The sequence below is a fragment of the Epargyreus clarus genome, unplaced genomic scaffold (assembly GCF_041222505.1).
Source record: "Epargyreus clarus isolate Ecla_fem2 unplaced genomic scaffold, WU_Ecla_fem_2.2 ptg000011l, whole genome shotgun sequence".
NCBI classification, from domain to species: Eukaryota; Metazoa; Arthropoda; class Insecta; order Lepidoptera; family Hesperiidae; genus Epargyreus; species Epargyreus clarus.
This window is the reverse complement of record NW_027332219.1, coordinates 5,893,614-5,912,803: the sequence shown is the minus strand read 5'-3', so window position 1 is coordinate 5,912,803 and position 19,190 is coordinate 5,893,614. Positions and strand designations below refer to the sequence as shown.

At 41.1% G+C, this 19,190-nt stretch overlaps 2 protein-coding genes across 5 annotated transcripts in view; both read left to right on the top strand.

Moving 5' to 3' along the window:
- Window positions 1-11,796, top strand: part of LOC140745888 (uncharacterized) — a 31,623-nt gene extending 19,827 nt beyond the window's left edge. The window contains exons 15-23 of one of the 4 annotated variants that reach the window (XM_073077821.1): window positions 501-681; window positions 1,482-1,548; window positions 3,977-4,097; window positions 4,910-5,032; window positions 6,321-6,449; window positions 7,362-7,527; window positions 8,437-8,685; window positions 9,655-9,666; window positions 10,893-11,796. In XM_073077821.1, coding sequence (XP_072933922.1) covers window positions 501-681; window positions 1,482-1,548; window positions 3,977-4,097; window positions 4,910-5,032; window positions 6,321-6,449; window positions 7,362-7,527; window positions 8,437-8,685; window positions 9,655-9,666; window positions 10,893-10,939 — 1,095 coding nt within the window. In that variant the 3' untranslated portion in view covers window positions 10,940-11,796. Of the gene's footprint in view, window positions 1-500; window positions 682-1,481; window positions 1,549-3,976; window positions 4,098-4,909; window positions 5,033-6,320; window positions 6,450-7,361; window positions 7,528-8,436; window positions 8,686-9,654; window positions 10,433-10,892 lie in introns of those variants that run through there. The other 3 variants (XM_073077822.1, XM_073077823.1, XM_073077824.1) reach the window with 3 other exon arrangements.
- A 2,857-nt stretch (window positions 11,797-14,653) lies between these two features.
- On the top strand, window positions 14,654-18,451 carry LOC140745759 (uncharacterized). The gene is made up of 6 exons (XM_073077654.1): window positions 14,654-14,708; window positions 15,172-15,293; window positions 15,866-15,989; window positions 16,469-16,668; window positions 17,750-17,821; window positions 18,231-18,451. The coding sequence occupies exons 1-6, from the start codon at window positions 14,654-14,656 to the stop codon at window positions 18,285-18,287; spliced, it is 630 nt and encodes a 209-aa protein (XP_072933755.1). The 3' UTR covers window positions 18,288-18,451.
- The last annotated feature ends 739 nt before the right edge of the window (window positions 18,452-19,190 follow it).

Here is a 19,190-nt window from a genome sequence, read left to right as displayed (position 1 = left end):
GCTCGTCTGCTACTCCTATATTATAAAAAATAATAAAAAAATGTAGATTGGGTTATTTTGTTGAGAGCATTATTCTATTTAGGGCTATTAATGCGTGCATGCACCATATGCACATATTATCTCACTGCAGACTTCTCAGTCAAAATGAGCACATGGTATGCATGGCAGGAAAAGTACGAAATGCTAGGATGCAAGTGGTTCGCACATAGACAAGATTCGCATGATAATATACCCGCGTGAGAGGAAAAAAACATTCGATATTTAAAACCAACGTTATAATAACTACAATTAGTTACAGAACAAATGATCCTTTAAAATGGTATAGATATTAATAAGGACCTCATTGCAATGCAGGATTTATTTGATGAATAAATATTTGATAAAATAATCTAGTAATACTAGTGAAATTGATATTTGATTATTATTTATTACATTACTTTCATCTATACATTTCACCCATATAATCAGCATCTATAGTTAACCTGACCGTTCCATTCCAGGAGAACGGCGATAAATCCGCCGAGGCGCCACCAGAAGAGGGGCCTAAGGAGTCGGAGCCAATGGAAACTGACCAGGGCTCCGCAGAGCAGCCGGCTGCCAGCGAGGAGACCACAGGGGCGGAGGCGCCCAGCGCGGAGCCAGCAGAGCCCAGCGTCAAGCAGGAGCCCGAGGGGAAACCTGGTATGTTACTCATAATATATAGTGTTAGACACATCACTACTGTAAATGACCAGCACTAGCTGTCATGTAGACAAGTAGTATTCGGCGCGCTTTTCGATGGAAAGACAAGATGGAAGTTTCGCAAGTTCGTTGTGCGTATTTTAAATATTTAAATAGTTTTTGCAAAGTTATCTATTAATAGGGTTAAATTAAATAATATATGTGTTGCTCAGTATTGTAGGAGCAATCTTTAAGACCTACCTAGACAATCCTCGTGGTGGAGCGGTCACCGTACAGTACCCTTAGTAAGAGGTTTTACGTTTGCTCGATAACGTTCACCGTTTACGTATTCGTTCATACCGTACGTATTCGCTCATCCGTGGATAGTATCGGAACTAAAATTTCACAGTATAAGTATCAAACACATAACCACATGTAACACTATTAAAATTAAATTGAAAATGTAAAAATTAATGCATTCTATTTATATTTGTAAAATTTAATATCTTTATAATTGATTATTTTTAAGTCATAATGCGAAATTTTAGGTCCACAGGGGCGCTGCTTGAGCGAATACGCAAACGTTTTCGAGCAAACGTAAAAACTCATACTAAGTATGCAGGTCTGACGCGCCTAAGGTTCCGGGTTCAATCCCCGGCTTACACAGATATCTGATAAATTAAGATATCTGTTCTGGGTCTGGGTGTTTGTGTCTTAGTGGTAATAAATTCTAGTGTGGGGCTGTAATATTAATGAATAAAATGAAAAAAAAATCATTGAAATTATTTGTAATCTTGATATGCATTATTTTTTTGTTTCAGTTGAGGTCACTGAGGAGCAGTACTTGAAAGGACTTGTTTTAGACAAGAGTATTACATTTGTTATTCGGTGAGTATTTTATGTTTTTGTGGTACAGTTATCGCCAAACTGCTAGTCCGCTCTGAAGTTGTTCCGAGCAGGTGTAGTCATACAATCTGCCATGCGACGCCATTTATTTCTATATTCAGAGCGGACTAGCAGTTTTACGCGGACTACGTGTTTCATTATTATATTTTTTTTATTATTATACAGGGTGTTTTTTCAAAGGGTACCCAAATTGACACAGATGGTTCAGAAGCGGTAAAATAATCGATTTTTGAAATAAAAAAATAAAAAATATATTAAGAAATATTGAACCATTTTATCCCCTAAATACAGAACTCATGGACATGATTTCAACAACGAAAACTATCATTCATAAGCTCTGCTATTTATTATCACACACTACTCTGAGCGCTCGCACACAAACATAAAAACTATGCAGGGAGATATCGGTAATATTCGGCTAGCGATCGCCTAGCTTCGCACAACCCCTTTCCCCCTCGCCCTCGCAGACACCTGTGATGCGCAACCGCCGCCCGCCGGCCGCCAGTGGCGCCAGTCAACCGTGACCGATTTTCGAATGCGTTTGCTATTTTTTATGAGTGAAAATGGCGGCACAAAGTCAAATAAGTTATACGAACCGCGAGTATTATGAGATGGTACGGTGCTACATTTTAAGTGGTGAAAGTTTACGTGGTGCGCAAAGACTTTACGAAAGTGACTCTTTACCGCGTTTACAAATACATGGAAACAACTTAAGAGTACCTAATACGAGGACGATTTTAGCAGCTAACCAAAGGTTGTTAGATTTTGGACAGTTCACTGTGCCGGTCCATGCATCATCTCGAGGAGGTCATGTTGTAATTAGTCCGGCCGTCGAGAATGCTATTCTGGAGTTTTTTGAGCGAGATCCTCGTGCTAGTACCATCGACGCAGCCCGACGATTCGGCGTAAGCCGTTATTACGTGTGGAAGTTGCTAAATTCTTTAGGATATCATCCGTTTCATTATCAACGTGTTCAAGCACTCCATGACAACGATGGTCCTCCTCGGATACAATTTTGTCAATGGTTATTGTCAAACCTTGACTCTGTAAATATTTTGTGGACTGATGAGGCGTTATTTACGCGGGTAGGACTTTATAATAGTCACAACGAACATTATTGGGCACTGAGCAATCCTCACGTAATTAAAGACAGCCATCATCAAGTGCGATTTAGCGTTAATGTTTGGGCTGGTATAATTAGTAACATAATCGTTGGCCCATACTTTATCGAGGGACGGTTGTCTGGCGGTAATTATTTAGAAATGTTACGAAGTGTCATATCGGAATTATTGGAAGATGTACCCTTAGCATTATTAAATAATTTTTATTTCCAACATGACGGTGCACCACCCCATTATTCAACTGCTGTGCGTGATTATTTAAATAATGAATATGGTGATAGATGGATAGGACGCGGGGGGCCAATAGCGTGGCCACCTAGGTCACCGGACCTTACTCCGTTAGACTTTTATTTATGGGGAGAAATTAAAAGACTTGTTTACGTTGAGGAAGCCCAGATTTATGAGGACCTACGCAATAAAATAATTACAGCTTTTAGTGAAGTGAAAAGTGTTCAGACACAAATAATGTTAAAAAACAATTTAAGAAAGCGTGCTCAGCTTTGTATTGAGAGAAATGGACTCCACTTTGAACAGTTTTTGAAATACCAGTGATATGTAGACAATGTAAATACCAGTGTGTTTTATAAGGGACTTAAAGAAAGTTGATTAATTATGCAATTAGGTAAGTTAATTTGTTGTAAATAGTTGATTCCATTTTTTTAAATACGCCATAATAAATTAAACATGCACATTCGTTTTAAAACAAAGTCGTAATGTAGGTAGTGTGTATTTATTCATTATGACGGTCCTAAGCCCGTGAAAAGTATGAAGGAAAAATTGGAATCTTTAACCGATCATTTATTTGTGTGCGTGTCAGTCTCAATGAAAAGAACCGCGCGTCGGCATACTTGTATTACGAGTTAGTGTGCGTTAGTGCTAGTGTTATTATCAATGACTGCGCGTACTATGCAATGGTTGTCCATAATGTACGCAGAATTTGGAATAACTTAGAATTAATGTAATTAAATAATTAAGAGGGATTTTAAAGTTTTGACATTTTGTACATAACATTATTGATGTCTAGAATATGGTAAAAAAATTTGGGTACCCTTTGAAAAAACACCCTGTAGATTTTATAGATCGCATTGCACTGTTAAAATGTTTATGATAGTCGCATTTATATTGTGCATAAAGTACAGTGATTATCGGATTCGGATTTGACGGATTTTAATATATGAGGTGTCGTTAGAATCGTCTAAATCGTGGGAGTGACTTCAGACTATATTTTAGGCTGTCGGATTTTCTATTTTTATTGATTATTTAAGATTAACATGTTTGTTGTGTTCCAGTAACCTGGTGGAGGAGGAGTTGGACGGTGTGGAGGCGTGCCTGGTGCCGGGCTACGTGCTCATCGCGCACGCCGAGCTCGAACCCGGGCCCGTGCGCCCAGAAACCCTCGCCGATTGCGAGGTAACGCCGCTTTCTATGACAGTCACTTTGTAGGAATAGTATAGAATTTGAAGGTGGTAGAACCCTTTGTGGTTCGGCTCCGGCGGCACCACAGCAACACCTTTTTCTGCCTCATAACAGCAGTGTTAGGCGCTGATTTGTTCTGGTTTAAGGGGTGTGGTAAGGGAGACATACTTTTCCGAGGCGTTCCAGCTTAGTCCTCAGGGGTAGCGGCGCGTCTATTGCCGACTTCAAGTATGAATAACTATTCCTATTTGGGATTTATTACAGACATCAATGGTTGGCAGTAGCCACTTATTATCAGGTGGGCTGCATGCTCGTCTGGTACTCTCATATTATATAAAAAAAAAACTTGTTCTCGGAAATAGCAACGCAACCTTTGACTGATTATTTTTAGGGTTCTCATCTAGGGTTGGTTATCTCTACGTTGGTAAGATTGCTGTCAGTTGCCATATATTATTAGGAGGACTGTATGCTCGTTTCTTTACTTATGTATATCAATTTCGATACTGACTAGGTGGGACGTTAATAGTATTTCGGCACTGTTTAGGTGGGAGGTTAAACGTATTTCGGCACTGTCTAGGTGGAACGTTAAACGTATCTCGACGCTGGCTAGATGGAACGTTAAACGTATTTCGGCGTTGGCTCGGTGGAACGTTAAACGTATCTCGACGCTGGCTAGGTGGAACGTTAAACGTATCTCGACGTTGGCCAGGTGGGATGTTAAACGTATCTCGACGCTGGCTAGGTGGAACGTTAAACGTATTTCGACGTTGGCCAGGTGGGATGTTAAAGTGTGGTGGTGTGCGCAGGTGATCCTGATGGTGGGCATGCCGGGCGCGGGCAAGACGCACTGGGCGCAGCGCCACGCCGCCGCGCACCCGCAGCGCCGCTACAACCTGCTCTCCACCGCCGCCGTCTTCCACAACATGCAGGTACGCGCGCACACACACACACACGCGAACATGGACACACACGCGCAGGCAGCCAGACATGCGGACACAGACGTATGCACGCATACACACAAGGACACAAACATATGCACACAGACACACGGACGTGCAGCACGCAGACACATACACGCGCACACACACACGAACGTGCAACCCACACACACATACACGCGCACACACGGACGTGGACACACAGACATAAGCACACACACACGGACATGTGGCAGACTTGCGGACACAGTCAGATGGACACACACAGAGACATGCACACACACAGAGACATATGCACACACACACACACATATGCACACACATTGACAGGGACACATACAAACAAACATACACGAGTACAGATACGCGTATAGATGCAGACAGACTAATATACACGCACATGCGAGACGGACAGACACGTGCTGATAGCTGAACACACGTACATATAGGCAGAGGAACACACAAGCTGGCGTATAACACAATAGAGAGAAAGTGATAAAACAAGAGAAAGAGACTGTGAGAGAGTGACACACAAAATACACGTGCGCACGTGCACACGCGCCTCGAGTGAAACTTAGATTACAGACGAACTTGTAAGTACAAATGGACGTGAAAATACGAAATGAGCGATTTTAACACTTTACAGTTGATATATACTTGACAATATACAATACTAAACTAAAAACAAAACACACAAAAACAAATGCAATCTCCATTTTTTAATAAATAAATATAGATTTACTTTAAAAACCGAACTATAATCCATTTTTTATCCTTAGTAATGTAAGTTGTGTTCAAATTACATGTATAAAAATATCTTGTTAGGATTTGTTTTTAATTATAAGCACATGAATTCACACGCACAAACACTCCAATGGCAACATAATCTAATGATCTTTACTTTTCAGCGTATGAGGTTTGACAAGCGAATTTGAAAAATGCAAAATGAAAATCACAATGTGTGACCAAAAATTGATCATCGATACTAATGTGAATGTGTGTCTTCAACAGGATGCCAATTATGATCAACATTTATTGTCAAAACAGTTGTTAAAAGCGTAACACAAATATGACCTGTAGCGGTCGTTCGGGCGCATAGCGAACACAAGTCGTATGTAGTGTGATACCAGTGGATCGTCGGCGAAGAGGACGAACTAACCAGTCCACACCACGGAGTGTCCCTGGTATCTCAATGTATTACTCTATTAGCGTGTAAGGTTAGTTGTAAGCATCGGGCCGCTGGTGTGGTACCGGCACTGTATGAGTGTGTCAATCTCAGGTGGACTGTAAACCGTTCCGCACGCACTACGAGGGCAGGTGGGACGCGATGGTCTCCAAGGGCGCTAAATGCGTTCTAAAATTGTTGGAAATCGCCAAGACGCGCAGGAGAAACTATATCCTCGATCAGGTGAGAATCGCTCCACATTTTTTTTAATAAACGTAGATTGGTTTCTTTTCGATTTTTGTTTTATGCTTAAATTTTAATTGTCAATGAACAAAGTGATGAATGAATTTATAAATTATTTGTGAATTGGGCAGCCACACTTAATTCAGGAACAATCGAGATCGTCCTGATGTAACGTACTTGCGAACGCGACGCGTAAGAGCGTCGAGGATTTTGAGCGTTAAAGAGAGACCCCACTTTGGAGGATATAAACGGAAACTTATCGGACAATGGGAGTTTGGCGAAGTGCTTCGTTCGTCGTCCACGCAACGTGCACATCACACGTTACGGTTCACATACTACCTATTATACTATTAATATAATTATGTATCAACTAATCATTCTATTTAGCTTCATTCCCGTCATCCAACGTATCAACGCATCGTCAAGGTACGTCATAAGTCCCTCCCTCTCCCTGGTGAAACTTTGCCAAACGGACCGGCCGGTAGCGCGTAACGGACGAGACGGATCTCCATTGGGCTTGTTCTAGGTGTCGCCCTGCCAGCACACGTACGCTGTTTGTCCATCACCACCGTCACCGAACCGATACCGATAATTAATGACGGCGCCGAAGTAGCGTATATACATTTACTATAGCCGCTTGTTCATCGCACGCCCGTCATCCCGGCCGCCGGTCGGAACTCGTCCACACCCTGCCGTCACAAGTGGCAGTTGGAACAGAATGATCCTCCGACATCGGTCGCGGTGGACGAACTACCGTTACGTTAAAATCGGCCCCAAAATAATTTCGTTCTCGGTATCGGCATCGGCGTCGGTGGCGGTGCGGTGCGGTGGACGAGCGGCCGTATAATGCGAATGTTTTCACGTTTCACCTCCACCCGCCCGTAACGTATCGGTCCCGCGCCGCCGGAACAGACGAACGTGTATCCGTCGGCGCAACGGCGCAAGCTGCGGGAGTTCGAGGGGCGGAGGCGCATCGCGGTCGTCGTGGTGCCCGACGCCGAGGAGTACCGGCGCCGCGTGGCCGAGCGCCCCGCCGCCGGCAAGGAGGTGCCCGACGGCGCGCTGCTCGACATGAAAGGTCGGTCGCCGCGCCGCCGTACAAGCATCTATACAGTATTATCATCTTCGTACGAACGTATTATAACTTTTTTTTTTAATCTTCATGCAAAGGCACGGAACGCAAGTTACCTATACTTTATTTTTTTTAATTTCATACAAACGCACGGAACGCAAATTACCTATACCATATTTTTTACAATTTCATACAAACTCACGGAACGCGTGTTATACCTTTGTTTTTTTTTATCTTTATACAAACGGATGTAATGCAATTTATACCTACGCTCCTCGATTTCGGTACGCGAACGGGCGCGAATGTGCCGCAGTGATGAGCTCGGTGTGACGGTTTATAGGCAGTGTTTTTTTTTAAACAATTATATAGCGTGTGTATTAGTATAGCATCTTGATATATTTCTGTTTTTAAAGGATTGGTATTTCGATTTTTTACCGTACAAAATATCTGGATTCATAAATAAATAAATGGATAGGACGAAGGTAAATGACATACGAATGATAATTTAGCAAAAGCTATTCTCGTTGACCATGAACAAATTATAATTACACTTTTCATACCTATTAATTTGCAATTTATTTATTATAACTTATTATTTTCAACCAAAACAAAATGTCAGTCAACCTCTCACCTACTAAGGAGCGGCTATGTAAAGGCTAAAATATAATATTTACAATACAGAAAACTAGAAGAAAGTCAGACGTAATTTAAATACTGTAGGCGCGTAGCCCTAAGGCGAACTCTCGCCTAGCGCCCCTATAGGTAATCCTTAACATTTTTTTATTTATATGGCAACAACGTTTGTCGGGTCAGCTAGTACTGTATAGATGCTTATACTGTGGCCGCGCCGCCAGCAGCACACCCGCTCCCCGCTCACAACACACACCCGCACTAACCTCGCGTCTCTGTCCGCAGCCAACTTCACGCTGCCGGAGAAGTGCGCGTGGATAGACGAGGTGGTGTTCCCGGAGTTGGGGCGCGAGGAGGCCGAAATTGCCGTGGAGGCGTTCCACAAGGAGGCCAAGGCGGCGGGAGTGAGTCGCGAGCGAGAGAAGCGAGATCGCTCGGCGAGCAAGGACGCACCGCCGGCCAAGCGCGCGCGATCGCCCGACCGCAGGCAACACGGACGAGATGACAGGCGACGGGACTTTGGACGGGATAGAGGTGAATATGACACATTTTTAGTTTAATCTCTGCACTAACTAATGTTAATGTGAAAAATACAATATAATGTAAAAGTAAAAAAAAAAAATTGTACGTATTGATTACCAAAGTAATGTTTTACTATGACTTAATACAATATTTATTTGGAAACAATAAGGAAAAAAATATAGTTTCAAATATAGAATATGTCACAACATGTAAATTTGTGGTCATTCGTAGTATTTCATAAGAATTATTAGGGCTACTTAACAGTAAAAAAGCAATAAATATTGTAAAGCTCATATGGCTTTAGAGTACTTTAGACTTATACCAAACTTTTGTACATTAAATACACATATTCTTAAAAATACCGTTACGCTCATATTTAGATATTACACCAACTATCACAAACAGCAATAAAATTTATGCACAACAAAGTTCACAGGACGGGATAGAATGATTACTATCTTAGTCAATGTCAACATCACAGGACAAAATATATTATAATTTATGTGTACCATGTCACTTTGACATTTGGCAACCATGGTGAGCTCTGTGGTAATTTTTAGAATACCTATTCAATGATGACTGAAGTAGCTAAGGTATATTTGTCATCGTATGACGCCAATGGACTTGTTTGGTTTCCATTTAATGGTGGAAAGGTATCCTTACTGTGTTCAATATTTGAGTTGTTGCTCCAAATATTGAATAGTGTTGCTATTTACACGGAATCTTCAATTTGAATATATGTTCAATATATGTAATTTTTGTAAATGTCACTTCATGTTTCACAGACCCTGTTTATAGTAGGTTTTCAATTTCTAAAATGGATGATAACCAGTGAGTGAATGAATTGGGAGATCATTCAGTCATGCATTCATTCATAATCATTCAATTGGACTTTTTTTTATGTGTAGTATTACAGTTATAGAATTGGCAGATTGTAAAATAATTTCTTGATTTTTTTCCCAACTGACGCTCGCTCGCAAGGAACTGTGGAAGGTTAGCAAAACATTTTAACTTACATTTAGTTTCATATTTTAATATATTGATTTATATAATTTAACTGTACGATCGGACGACGTATACTATACTAAGATATATATATATTAGAATATCTGTCTATATGTGTTTGTTACTATGGTAATCTCAGGAAGAATTCAATCTATGTGGCTATTTTTGACTATGGAGTACAATTTATATATTTGTGAGACCACAAAGTCCAACTTTAACAGCATACAACAAAAGAAGAAATTAAGGTTCAATCTATGGAAGCTATATTTTAGGGTTATTATTTAAGGATCTACAGTTTTCAAACAATAAAATATATGGAGGACAAGAAATGAGAAGTTAAGGGTGATTCTATCTGTTACAACATAAAACTGCTGATATAGTAGAATATTTTAGAAGTATTCTAGAGATAAGTCTCACAAAGAGTTCTTCTCGAAGTGCAAGCGATACATTGGCTGCTGATGTTGCAAATATTAGGATTGAAGCTTGTCATGCTACCTGCCTTTTATATTGTTAAGATGAATAAGTAATTCTAGCTTAGTATGTAAAGGAATGAAGCTTGATTTCAATGTATATCTGATATAAATGTAATTTAAATCACTGTTATTTCCTACGCTCACGAAATATGACGCAAGTTGGTTTGAATTTTTAACTTTGCCTGGGCTAATTAAAAAAACTACTGAACCTATTTTGACGGTTTTTCCACGTCTAGAACTATGTTCAACTTTTTACCCTATGAATATAGGGTAGGGTAGTTTTGTTTCAACTACCCTATGAATATAGGGTAGTTGAAATAAAAGAGGGGCGAACATGTTGGAGCTAATACCAAAGCTAGTATGAAAATGTATTTTAAGTAAAAAAATAACATTGGTATTTATATTTACTCTATATATACTAAGGGCTGACTTAATGCTTGATGGTAGTAGCAATCTATTAAACTTCGTAGTAGTAATCGATAATTTGTAGCGGGCAAAATTGGTAGTAAAATAAAATAAATGAACATATGACGACCCACGTGACGGAGCGGTCACCACACCGGTCTGACGCGCAAAGGGTCCCGGGTTCGATCCCCGGCCAGACAGACATCTGGACGATGCATTCTGTTCTGGGTCTGGGGTGCAAGACACAGGGAATCCTATGAGTTTAGAAAGCATAAAACAAAACAAAATATTTAATAATATTTTTGCAAAAATAATAGGGCTAATTTTTCTCCCCAGTTTCACATACTGTGGCAGGATATACTGAGGTGAGCTGGGTATGCTAATGGTGTTTCCTACCACCACCATTGGAGTGGATGGATAGGTAGGTTGTGTAATTAGTACCTTTTTTTTATTAAATTACATGTAAAGAAATCTAATATGTAAATGGTAGAGCAACGAGCAACGACGGTTGGTTGTTAAAGGAAAATTCTGGAAAGAAAAAATTGTAATTTTTATACGAAAAGAGGGGCACATGTGCCTTCATTTGTGCATTGTTTCTACAGCGACGAAATCGACGAAAAAGTTCATCAATTTATATTGAAAGCTGGCAATATCGAAGTGGACTCAATATGACGACGGATGGATATTATATCAATTATTATAAACAGTAGTTTTTAAGTTAATATTTAGGTGAAACTTTTTGGATATGGTGGACAACTTGAATATGTCTTGTTTTTGACTGGATATACGGATATACGACAACCTATTACGGCAATGATCACCTCTTATTTAGGGTCAAATATTTTTACATAGGATGTTTTTGTAGATGCCTTCTGTAGTGAAATTGACGTATTGGAGGTACATTCCAATGGATAATATTTATTTTTATATGTTCAGAAGGGATCAGTATTGTTTTCTTCTTGAAACTAGATGTATCAAGCTTTGACGCTAGACTTAGATATCTCTTCTAACAGGTGGTATAATAACTATAAGAAAATAGATAGGACATCAGAGTGGAGATAAAGAACGCTTGTAAATCAGCTGAGAAGAGAAGATTTCATTAAGTTATATAAATTTCAGTTTATTTTCAGAAGCGGTAATTTAAGAGCATGTTTCTATATTGTATATTTGGTTAACACATGTTGATGTAAAGCGATGTTATGCCCCTCCAGAGGACAGATGGGGTGGCGGCGGTGGCGGCGGTGGTGGAGGTGGTGGCGGTGGTAGCAGATGGGGGCCGGCAAACCGCGGCGGGCGCTGGGCGGGCGGCCGCGAGCGCGGCGGCGGCATGGGCGGTCCGCCCGCGCGGTTCGACCGCGGCTGGCCCGCAGGACCGCCGAACCGGTGAGATTGCACTTAACGATACAATACAATACAAAAAATCTTTATTGCACACCAAAGACAAAATAAAATTTGAAGGTGGTAAAACCCTTTGTGGTTCGACTCCGGCGGCACCACCGCCACACCTATCTCTGCCTAATAACAGCAGTGTTAGGCGCTGCTGTGTTCCGGTTTGAAGGGTGTGGTAAGGGAGGCAGACTTTTCCGAGGCGTTCCAGCTTAGTCCTCAGGGGTAACGGCGCATCTGTGGCTGGCCTCAGGTAGGAATATCTAATCCTATCTGGGGTTGGTTACAGATGTCCATGGGCGGCAGTAGCTACTTACCATCAGGTGGACTGCATGCTCGTCTGCTACTCTTTTATTATAAAAAAAAAATAATAACAATACAATACAAAAATTCTTTATTGCACACCAAAGACAAAGTAAAATAAACAACAATAACAAATAATTAAGGGTACAACCGGCGGTCTTATTACTAATAACTTAGTTTAACTTAGTCTAATTGGATCAATAGATAGTAAGATTGCCTTTACAATGTGTTAAGGCTATAAAATAGGATGCGTTATTTATGTGCGACAAGGCTATACTGTTTCAGAGGCACTAGTACGCTTTGAGGTCGAGCGTTCTATTTGTTACAAAATTAATTTTAGTATTGAGTGTAATTTTGCAAAAACTTACATTAAGACTGAAATGTTAATAGTATTTGATAATAAATGTAAAGAACAGCATTAATCTTTATAAAATGTCTCAAGTGAATGAATGTAAAAAAAATTTTAAAGACTTCTCTGAGTTTGAGAACCCCAAATTAGGTGTAGATCTCCTTTACGAGCTTATCGAATCAGCAATTTTCAACACTACTGCTGCAAAAACAGGTGTGACGGTGGTGCCTCTGGATATTAATCTACATGTGTAGGTGTCTTTAGTGCTAATAATATTGATAAAGTTTTTATTTGTGACATGTAATATCTTATATATAAAATTCTCGTGTTACAATGTTAGTTCCTGTACTCCTCCGAATCGGCTTTACCGATTTTTACTGAATTTTATATGCATATTTAGTAGGTTTGAGAATTGGCTTATATCTATTTTTCATATCCTTAATTGATAAGGGTTGGTCACCCTTAATATTATTATATTTTTTTTAATTTATTGTTGTTTACAGCAGTATAAAATTTAAACATAAATATACAATCCGCCGAACTATGAATGCAGTTTGTAGGCGAAAAAAGTTGCTCTCATTTTTATATTATATAATACTACTTACTATTTATATAATTACTACTTACACATATTATTCTAAGGAAGCTTAAGTATCTACTTATAATAATCAATGATATTTATATGGCAAAACGACGTTTGTCGGGTCAGCTACTTGTAATATAAAATTTAATGTAATGTATTTTCAAACGCAGGGAGTACAGTCGGGACCGCGACGGTTTCCGCGGCGGCCGGGGCGGCGGCGGCGGGGGCGGAGCGCCGGGCGCGCGCGGGCCGCGGGAGGCGCGCGGGGAGCCGCCGCGCGAGCGCTTCCCGCGCGACCGCCCGCGCCCGCCGCACCAGCAGGACAAGCGCCCCGGCCCGCCCGGCCCGCCGCCGCACCACGGTCAGTACAAGACTATATTGACTAGTGGTTATTTATTGATGTGAAACATCTTTAGCCGCACGTAAAACCGAATTCTAGCGTGGCGACGCATGCCGTGGCGTGCCGTCGCCACGCTATACTATGGTATATATATACAGTCTATATGCAGTAGTGTGTACGGTGTGGCGACGCGTCGCCATGCGCAATCGACTGTGCGATAATTAAGTAGTTCCGATTTTAAATAAATTCGTAAATTTTTGTATTTAATGAAAATAAATGTTCATTCAATAAATAGTCATCGTTATCTGGAAAAAAAAAGTAATATTGTATTTTATTTTATCATTATGACATATTTAGTTCCAATCACAATATGTTCTTTTCTGCATATTACTTTTACAAAATAATGTCGATGTTTCACATCTGCCAGGCGTCCCGTTACGGCTCACATTTTTTTTTATTGAGTTAGATACACCATCGTGTCCCTGCAGTCTCGGGACTAGAATAGGGCTACGGTAACCCCTGCCTGTCGTAAGAGACGGCTAAAAGGGGCTTCCGGGGTTGCGGGCGGCAAGAGTGGGAGCTCGAACCGCCCGGCTAGTGACCCCGGGGAGGACGGCGGTATGTGTGGTCGCATACCGTCGTGTCCACCAAGCGGTGTAGCGAGCGACAAGCTCAGCTGGTTGGAGCTCGACGGAGCAACGCGCTAAGAGGACTCCAGGTGCATTCCTTTGGAGGTCCCGGAGCCCTCTATGCGGCGCGGGCCCGTCGGGACCGCCGCCGCACCACGATCAATATTACATTAGGTGTACAAGTATTGACTCTTGAAAGTCAACCAGTAAGGTAGCAGAAGGCCCAACATAAATATACACATGTGGTTTCCGTGTTAAACTGCTAATCCGCTCCGAATATAGAAATAAGTCACGTCGCTAATAGTAAATTGTAAATATTAACGAGACAAAGACAGCGCAGGCACCCCTGGCACCTTCCGCTGCCCGCGGGGACATAGCGCAGTTAGTGTGCCCGCAAGTTGCTACGGAGTTGCTTGTAGTTGTGTTCGACCGCATTGGCTCTCTGATCACACCTGCGCGCAACAACTTCAGAGTGAAGTAGCAGTTTGGCGCAGACTATACCAAACTATGCAATTAAATCTTAAAAATTATGTTAACAAGTGTGGTCAGAGAAGGACGAATGGTGAGTTATCATCCTATGTACTGGCTGTGAGTTTGGCTATCCACACTCAGTTAATAAATATATCCTATATACATTTGTTATATCTTATATTTGAAAATGGTAGGACTCTCTGTGGTTCTGTAGTGGTGACCACCACTCGTGTTTCTGCCTAATAACAGCAGTGTAAAACACTGTTTGTAAAGTGTAAAGTTGTATAAAGCTATGTTTTATTTAAAGGGTAGGTAAGAAAGAACATATTTATCCGAGATGTTTCAACTTATTCTAAGTTTGATAACTGATTTCAAACACACCACTAGTCACTTGCCATCAGGCGTATGCTTGTTTCCTGCTTCAATATTATGAAAAAAAAAATCGTTATCACCGCCTGAACAGTGACAGTTTGTCATCTTTTTTCCTAATATTACTTATGTTTGTTACCTGGTATCTTTTTTCATAATATTACTTATGTTTGTTGTGTTTGTAGGTAACAACGGGGGTGGCGGCGGTGGTGGTGGTGGTGGTGCGGGGTCGTGGCAGCGCGGTGCGGTGCCACCTCGAGCGAGACAGAACCAACCGCCCATACCCAGGCCACACCACAACCAGAAGGTATGTCACCCCATGTAAAGAGATGCCCGTTGTGGTTCCACTCTGGCGGCACCACCGCCACACCTATCTCTGCCTCATAACAGCAGTGTTAAGCGCTGCTGTGTTCTGCTTTGAATGGTGTGGTAAGGGACACATACTTTTTCGAAGCGTTCCTCAGGGGTAGCGGAGCATCTATGGCCGACCTGTAGTAGGAATATCTAATCCTGTCTGTGGTTGATTACAGATGTCCATGGGCGGCAGTAGCCACTTACCATCAGATGGACTGCATGCTCGTCTGCTACCTCCTATATTATAAAAAAAAAACTTCCCAAGATTTGATTTATTTAAACGACATTATCCGATGGTCGAATAATACAAGTGTGTTGTTTTTTTTCTTCTCTCAATAGGGAAGGGACTCGTACTGAAAAAATCAAAAAGTAATGTTTTCATTTTTATCGGCCTGTAATGTGTTTTTCAGCAGTTTTCTCATATTTTTATATTTCGCCATCCACTTTGAAAATTCACCCTTTATATTCATTTTCCGTCTGTCAATGAATACGAGGTAAATAATGTTTTTTTTTTTATTTTGGCAGGACGGTTCAAATCCGAATCAAAACCAGAATCAGGGGCCGAACCAGAACCAGAACCAAAATCCTGGTTGGAACCAGTGGGCCGGAGGTTGGGGCGGCTGGGGCAACTGGGGTAACCAGAACCAAGGTATTGTGAAACTTGAACCTGCTATACATATATATAATCTAACGTTATTAGTAATTCATTAGCGTTTGCAAAGTGCGGACAAGGAGTGCAAAACAAAAACTTTTTTGACTCATGAAACAGTTCCCTGAAATTTTCAGATACACGCCCATAATAATTTAAAAAGAAAAACAAAAATTTGATTCATCAGACGCAGCAATATCTGAACGTTTGTTTTGTCAGTTCCAAAGGTTTTTGGCCAATACTTGGACTAAAACTTATTTTTTTGATCAAAACCCTTGACGGCCACCAACAAATAATATCAAACATGTTCTATCCATGCTTCATACTACATGCAAGCATGTTTATTGTAATGTTAGAGTACATTTTTTAATTACATAAGACGTTTTTAGTGACTTTCCGAACGAGGTTTGACTCGACTCCCTTCCCCTCTCTTAATTAATGGACGTCCCTTATAACGTAAAACCTTGTTGTTGCCCCAGGCTGGGGTAACTGGGGCAACTGGGGCTGGAACCCAGGCGCGGCGGGCGGCGGGCAGCAACAACCCCAGCAGCAACAGTTAGCGGGCCAGCAGGCGCAGCAGCCCGGCAAGGCGGCGCCGGGCCAGTGGCCGGCCAACTACACCGCGCAGCAGTGGTACCAGTGGCAGCAGTGGCAGCAGCAGCAGCAGGGCTGGACCGGGGTGAGTGCCGGCCCGCTAGGGCGGCTGCAGCATTAGCAGCAAGGGTGGATCGTTAGTGCTAGGTCGCTAGGGAAGCAGCAACATTAGCAGCAGGGGTGGACCGGCGTGAGTGCCGGGCCGCTAGAGAAGCAGCAGCATTAGCAACAGGGGTGGACCGGGGTGAGTGCCAGGTTGCCTAGTGAATGAGCAGCAGCAGTAGGGGTGGACCGGGGTGAGTGCCAGGTCGCTATTGCCTCTGCAGCATTAGCAGCTGGGCTGGATCAGGATGATGGACAGGTTGTCTACGCACATATGCGGCAGCAGCATATTTAGGTCTGGTCAGGGTGGATAGCTAGCTGATAGTTCTATAGCTATGCAGCAGATGCAGCAGGAGTAATGCTGGACCGGCGTGGGTATCACCCTGATGTTAAATGACCCAGCAGCAGGGCTGGATGGAGATGAGCTATGAGTATACCTCAGTAGATATGAGGATTTGTCCGCCGAATGAAATTATTACTTTTGTTATTTTTTAAAAGCAGATCATAATACCAATCCATACTAATTTATTATTCAGACTATACAAAAATATGGAAATACTTGGGAAAAAATTATTCATCTGTCTCTGGAAGCTAAGTTTGTTATTTGTTGATACTTTCAATTCACAAATATACAGGGTTCTTCAAAATAAATTGCTATCATCATCAACAACCCATTACAGTCCCACTGCTGGTCACGGGTCTCCTCTCAGAATGAGAAGGATTAGGCCATAGTCCACCGCGCTGGACAAGTGCGTATTGGTAGACTTCACATATCTTTGAGATTTTTTTTTTTATAAATCTCAGGTATGCAGGTTTCCTCTCGATGTTTTCCTTCACCGTTTAGCAAGTGATAATTAATTTCTAATACGCACATAACTTTGAAAAATCAGAGGTGCGTGCATGGGATTTGAACCTCGGACCTTTCGATCGAGAGGCCGAGTTTCTTAACCACTAGGCTATCACTGCTTTTTTTTTTAAATTGCTTTACCTGCTATAAATATTTTATATTATTATAGCAACGGTTAATTACGGCGTTACGAATGTTTTCTTTTATTTATTTCCAGTACCAACAGCAGCAAGGCAACAACCAGCAGGGCAGCGCCGATCAAGCGCAAGCGTGGGCCCAATACTTCCAGGTAATATTTTTGCAGGCATATTTCAAGGATATTTTAATTATTAATTATTTCTGATTAACAGAATATGATAATTGTACCTGTTTGTTTTTAATCTGGATGTTTATCACTATTGTTTGCACTGACATCAATTAATTATGATTGTTAAGGGTCCGGAATGGAACATGTATTATTGTATATTATTATTTAGCTTAGCTTATATTTTGGCTATGAATTGAATACACCAAAGAAAGCAGAACTTTTTAAGATTGAAATATGATGTTTTCGCAACAACAATTTTAAATTTTCTAGACTTGTCAGACACCATATATTTACAAAAAATATTCTTAAAAATTCCCCATTTAACTGACTTCGAAAAGCAGGAAGATTGTGTGTTCGTCTGTATTTATTTTTATGGTATATTTTTTTCTAGAACTATGGTGGAGCGAATACGGGCAATGCGGGGGCTGCGGCCATAGACAAGAAGTGACCCGCGGAGCGCCCGCGCGCCCCCCGGCCTTCGCGCTGGTGTTGACGCGCTCGCGAGTGTAGTAGGATAATGTATGGATCGCCACTTCCACTTGACGCTCCAGACGACTACCATGATCCCCGTCTGCTGCTACCTTACGACTATGACTTGAACGTGCAAGTGGAGTTATAACTATCTATAGATAGTCTTCTTTCAATGTCGCGTTCGCAAGCTTGCCGAATAACACAAATTTGAACGTGTAGATGGAGCGTTTTGACTTGTATGTGCGCTTGCGAGCGCTTTTGATAAGCCGAACGTTTGTATTATAGATGTTTGGAGTTTGTGGTAAAGTGTGTGGACGCGGCATTACAGAACGTAGGTCGTCATATGTATAAAATTACATCACTCTTATACGTATGACTAGAAATAAGGTGTCAGTTGAAATAGAAAAGTATTTTTATATGTTTAATCGTCAAGTGGAATGTGGAACTTGTCAACTTTAGTTACAAAGATAAAGTTATTAAAATCCAAATGGGAATTAAAATCCTACGTATTCGTTTAGTATGATGTTTCGTGATAAACGAAAATGCAGTTGACAAATTGCTTATTTGCAATATAGTTTTAAATAATTAGCGTGTAATAACATTAAGTTTTATACATGATTGGTGGGGGACTAAATTAGGATACGCGAAGAGGTAAGACAGTCTGTACGTAGGACTAATTAAAAGTTTTAATAAAAATATTATTTGTCTGTCTCCTTTCGTGCTATAGTGTTTAATAAGATATTATGTATGTATGTACACGGTTTTATTGTGAGAGTTTTTCAATGTTTTCAAGTAAATGGCACCTGTTTCGTTTAATTTTTGAAAATGGGGTTCAATACTATTTCACATAAAATTTAGGTAATTAAACTATAATTAATAG

Excerpts from the sequence above, each read along its gene's own strand:
- LOC140745759 (XM_073077654.1), top strand. The coding sequence starts at position 14,654 with ATGCAATTAAATCTTAAAAATTATGTTAACAAGTGTGGTCAGAGAAGG. Across the intron at positions 14,709-15,171 it reads TGGTCAGAGAAGGACGAATG|GTAACAACGGGGGTGGCGGC; the intron begins GTGAGTTATCAT and ends TTGTGTTTGTAG. Across the intron at positions 15,294-15,865 it reads GGCCACACCACAACCAGAAG|GACGGTTCAAATCCGAATCA; the intron begins GTATGTCACCCC and ends TTATTTTGGCAG.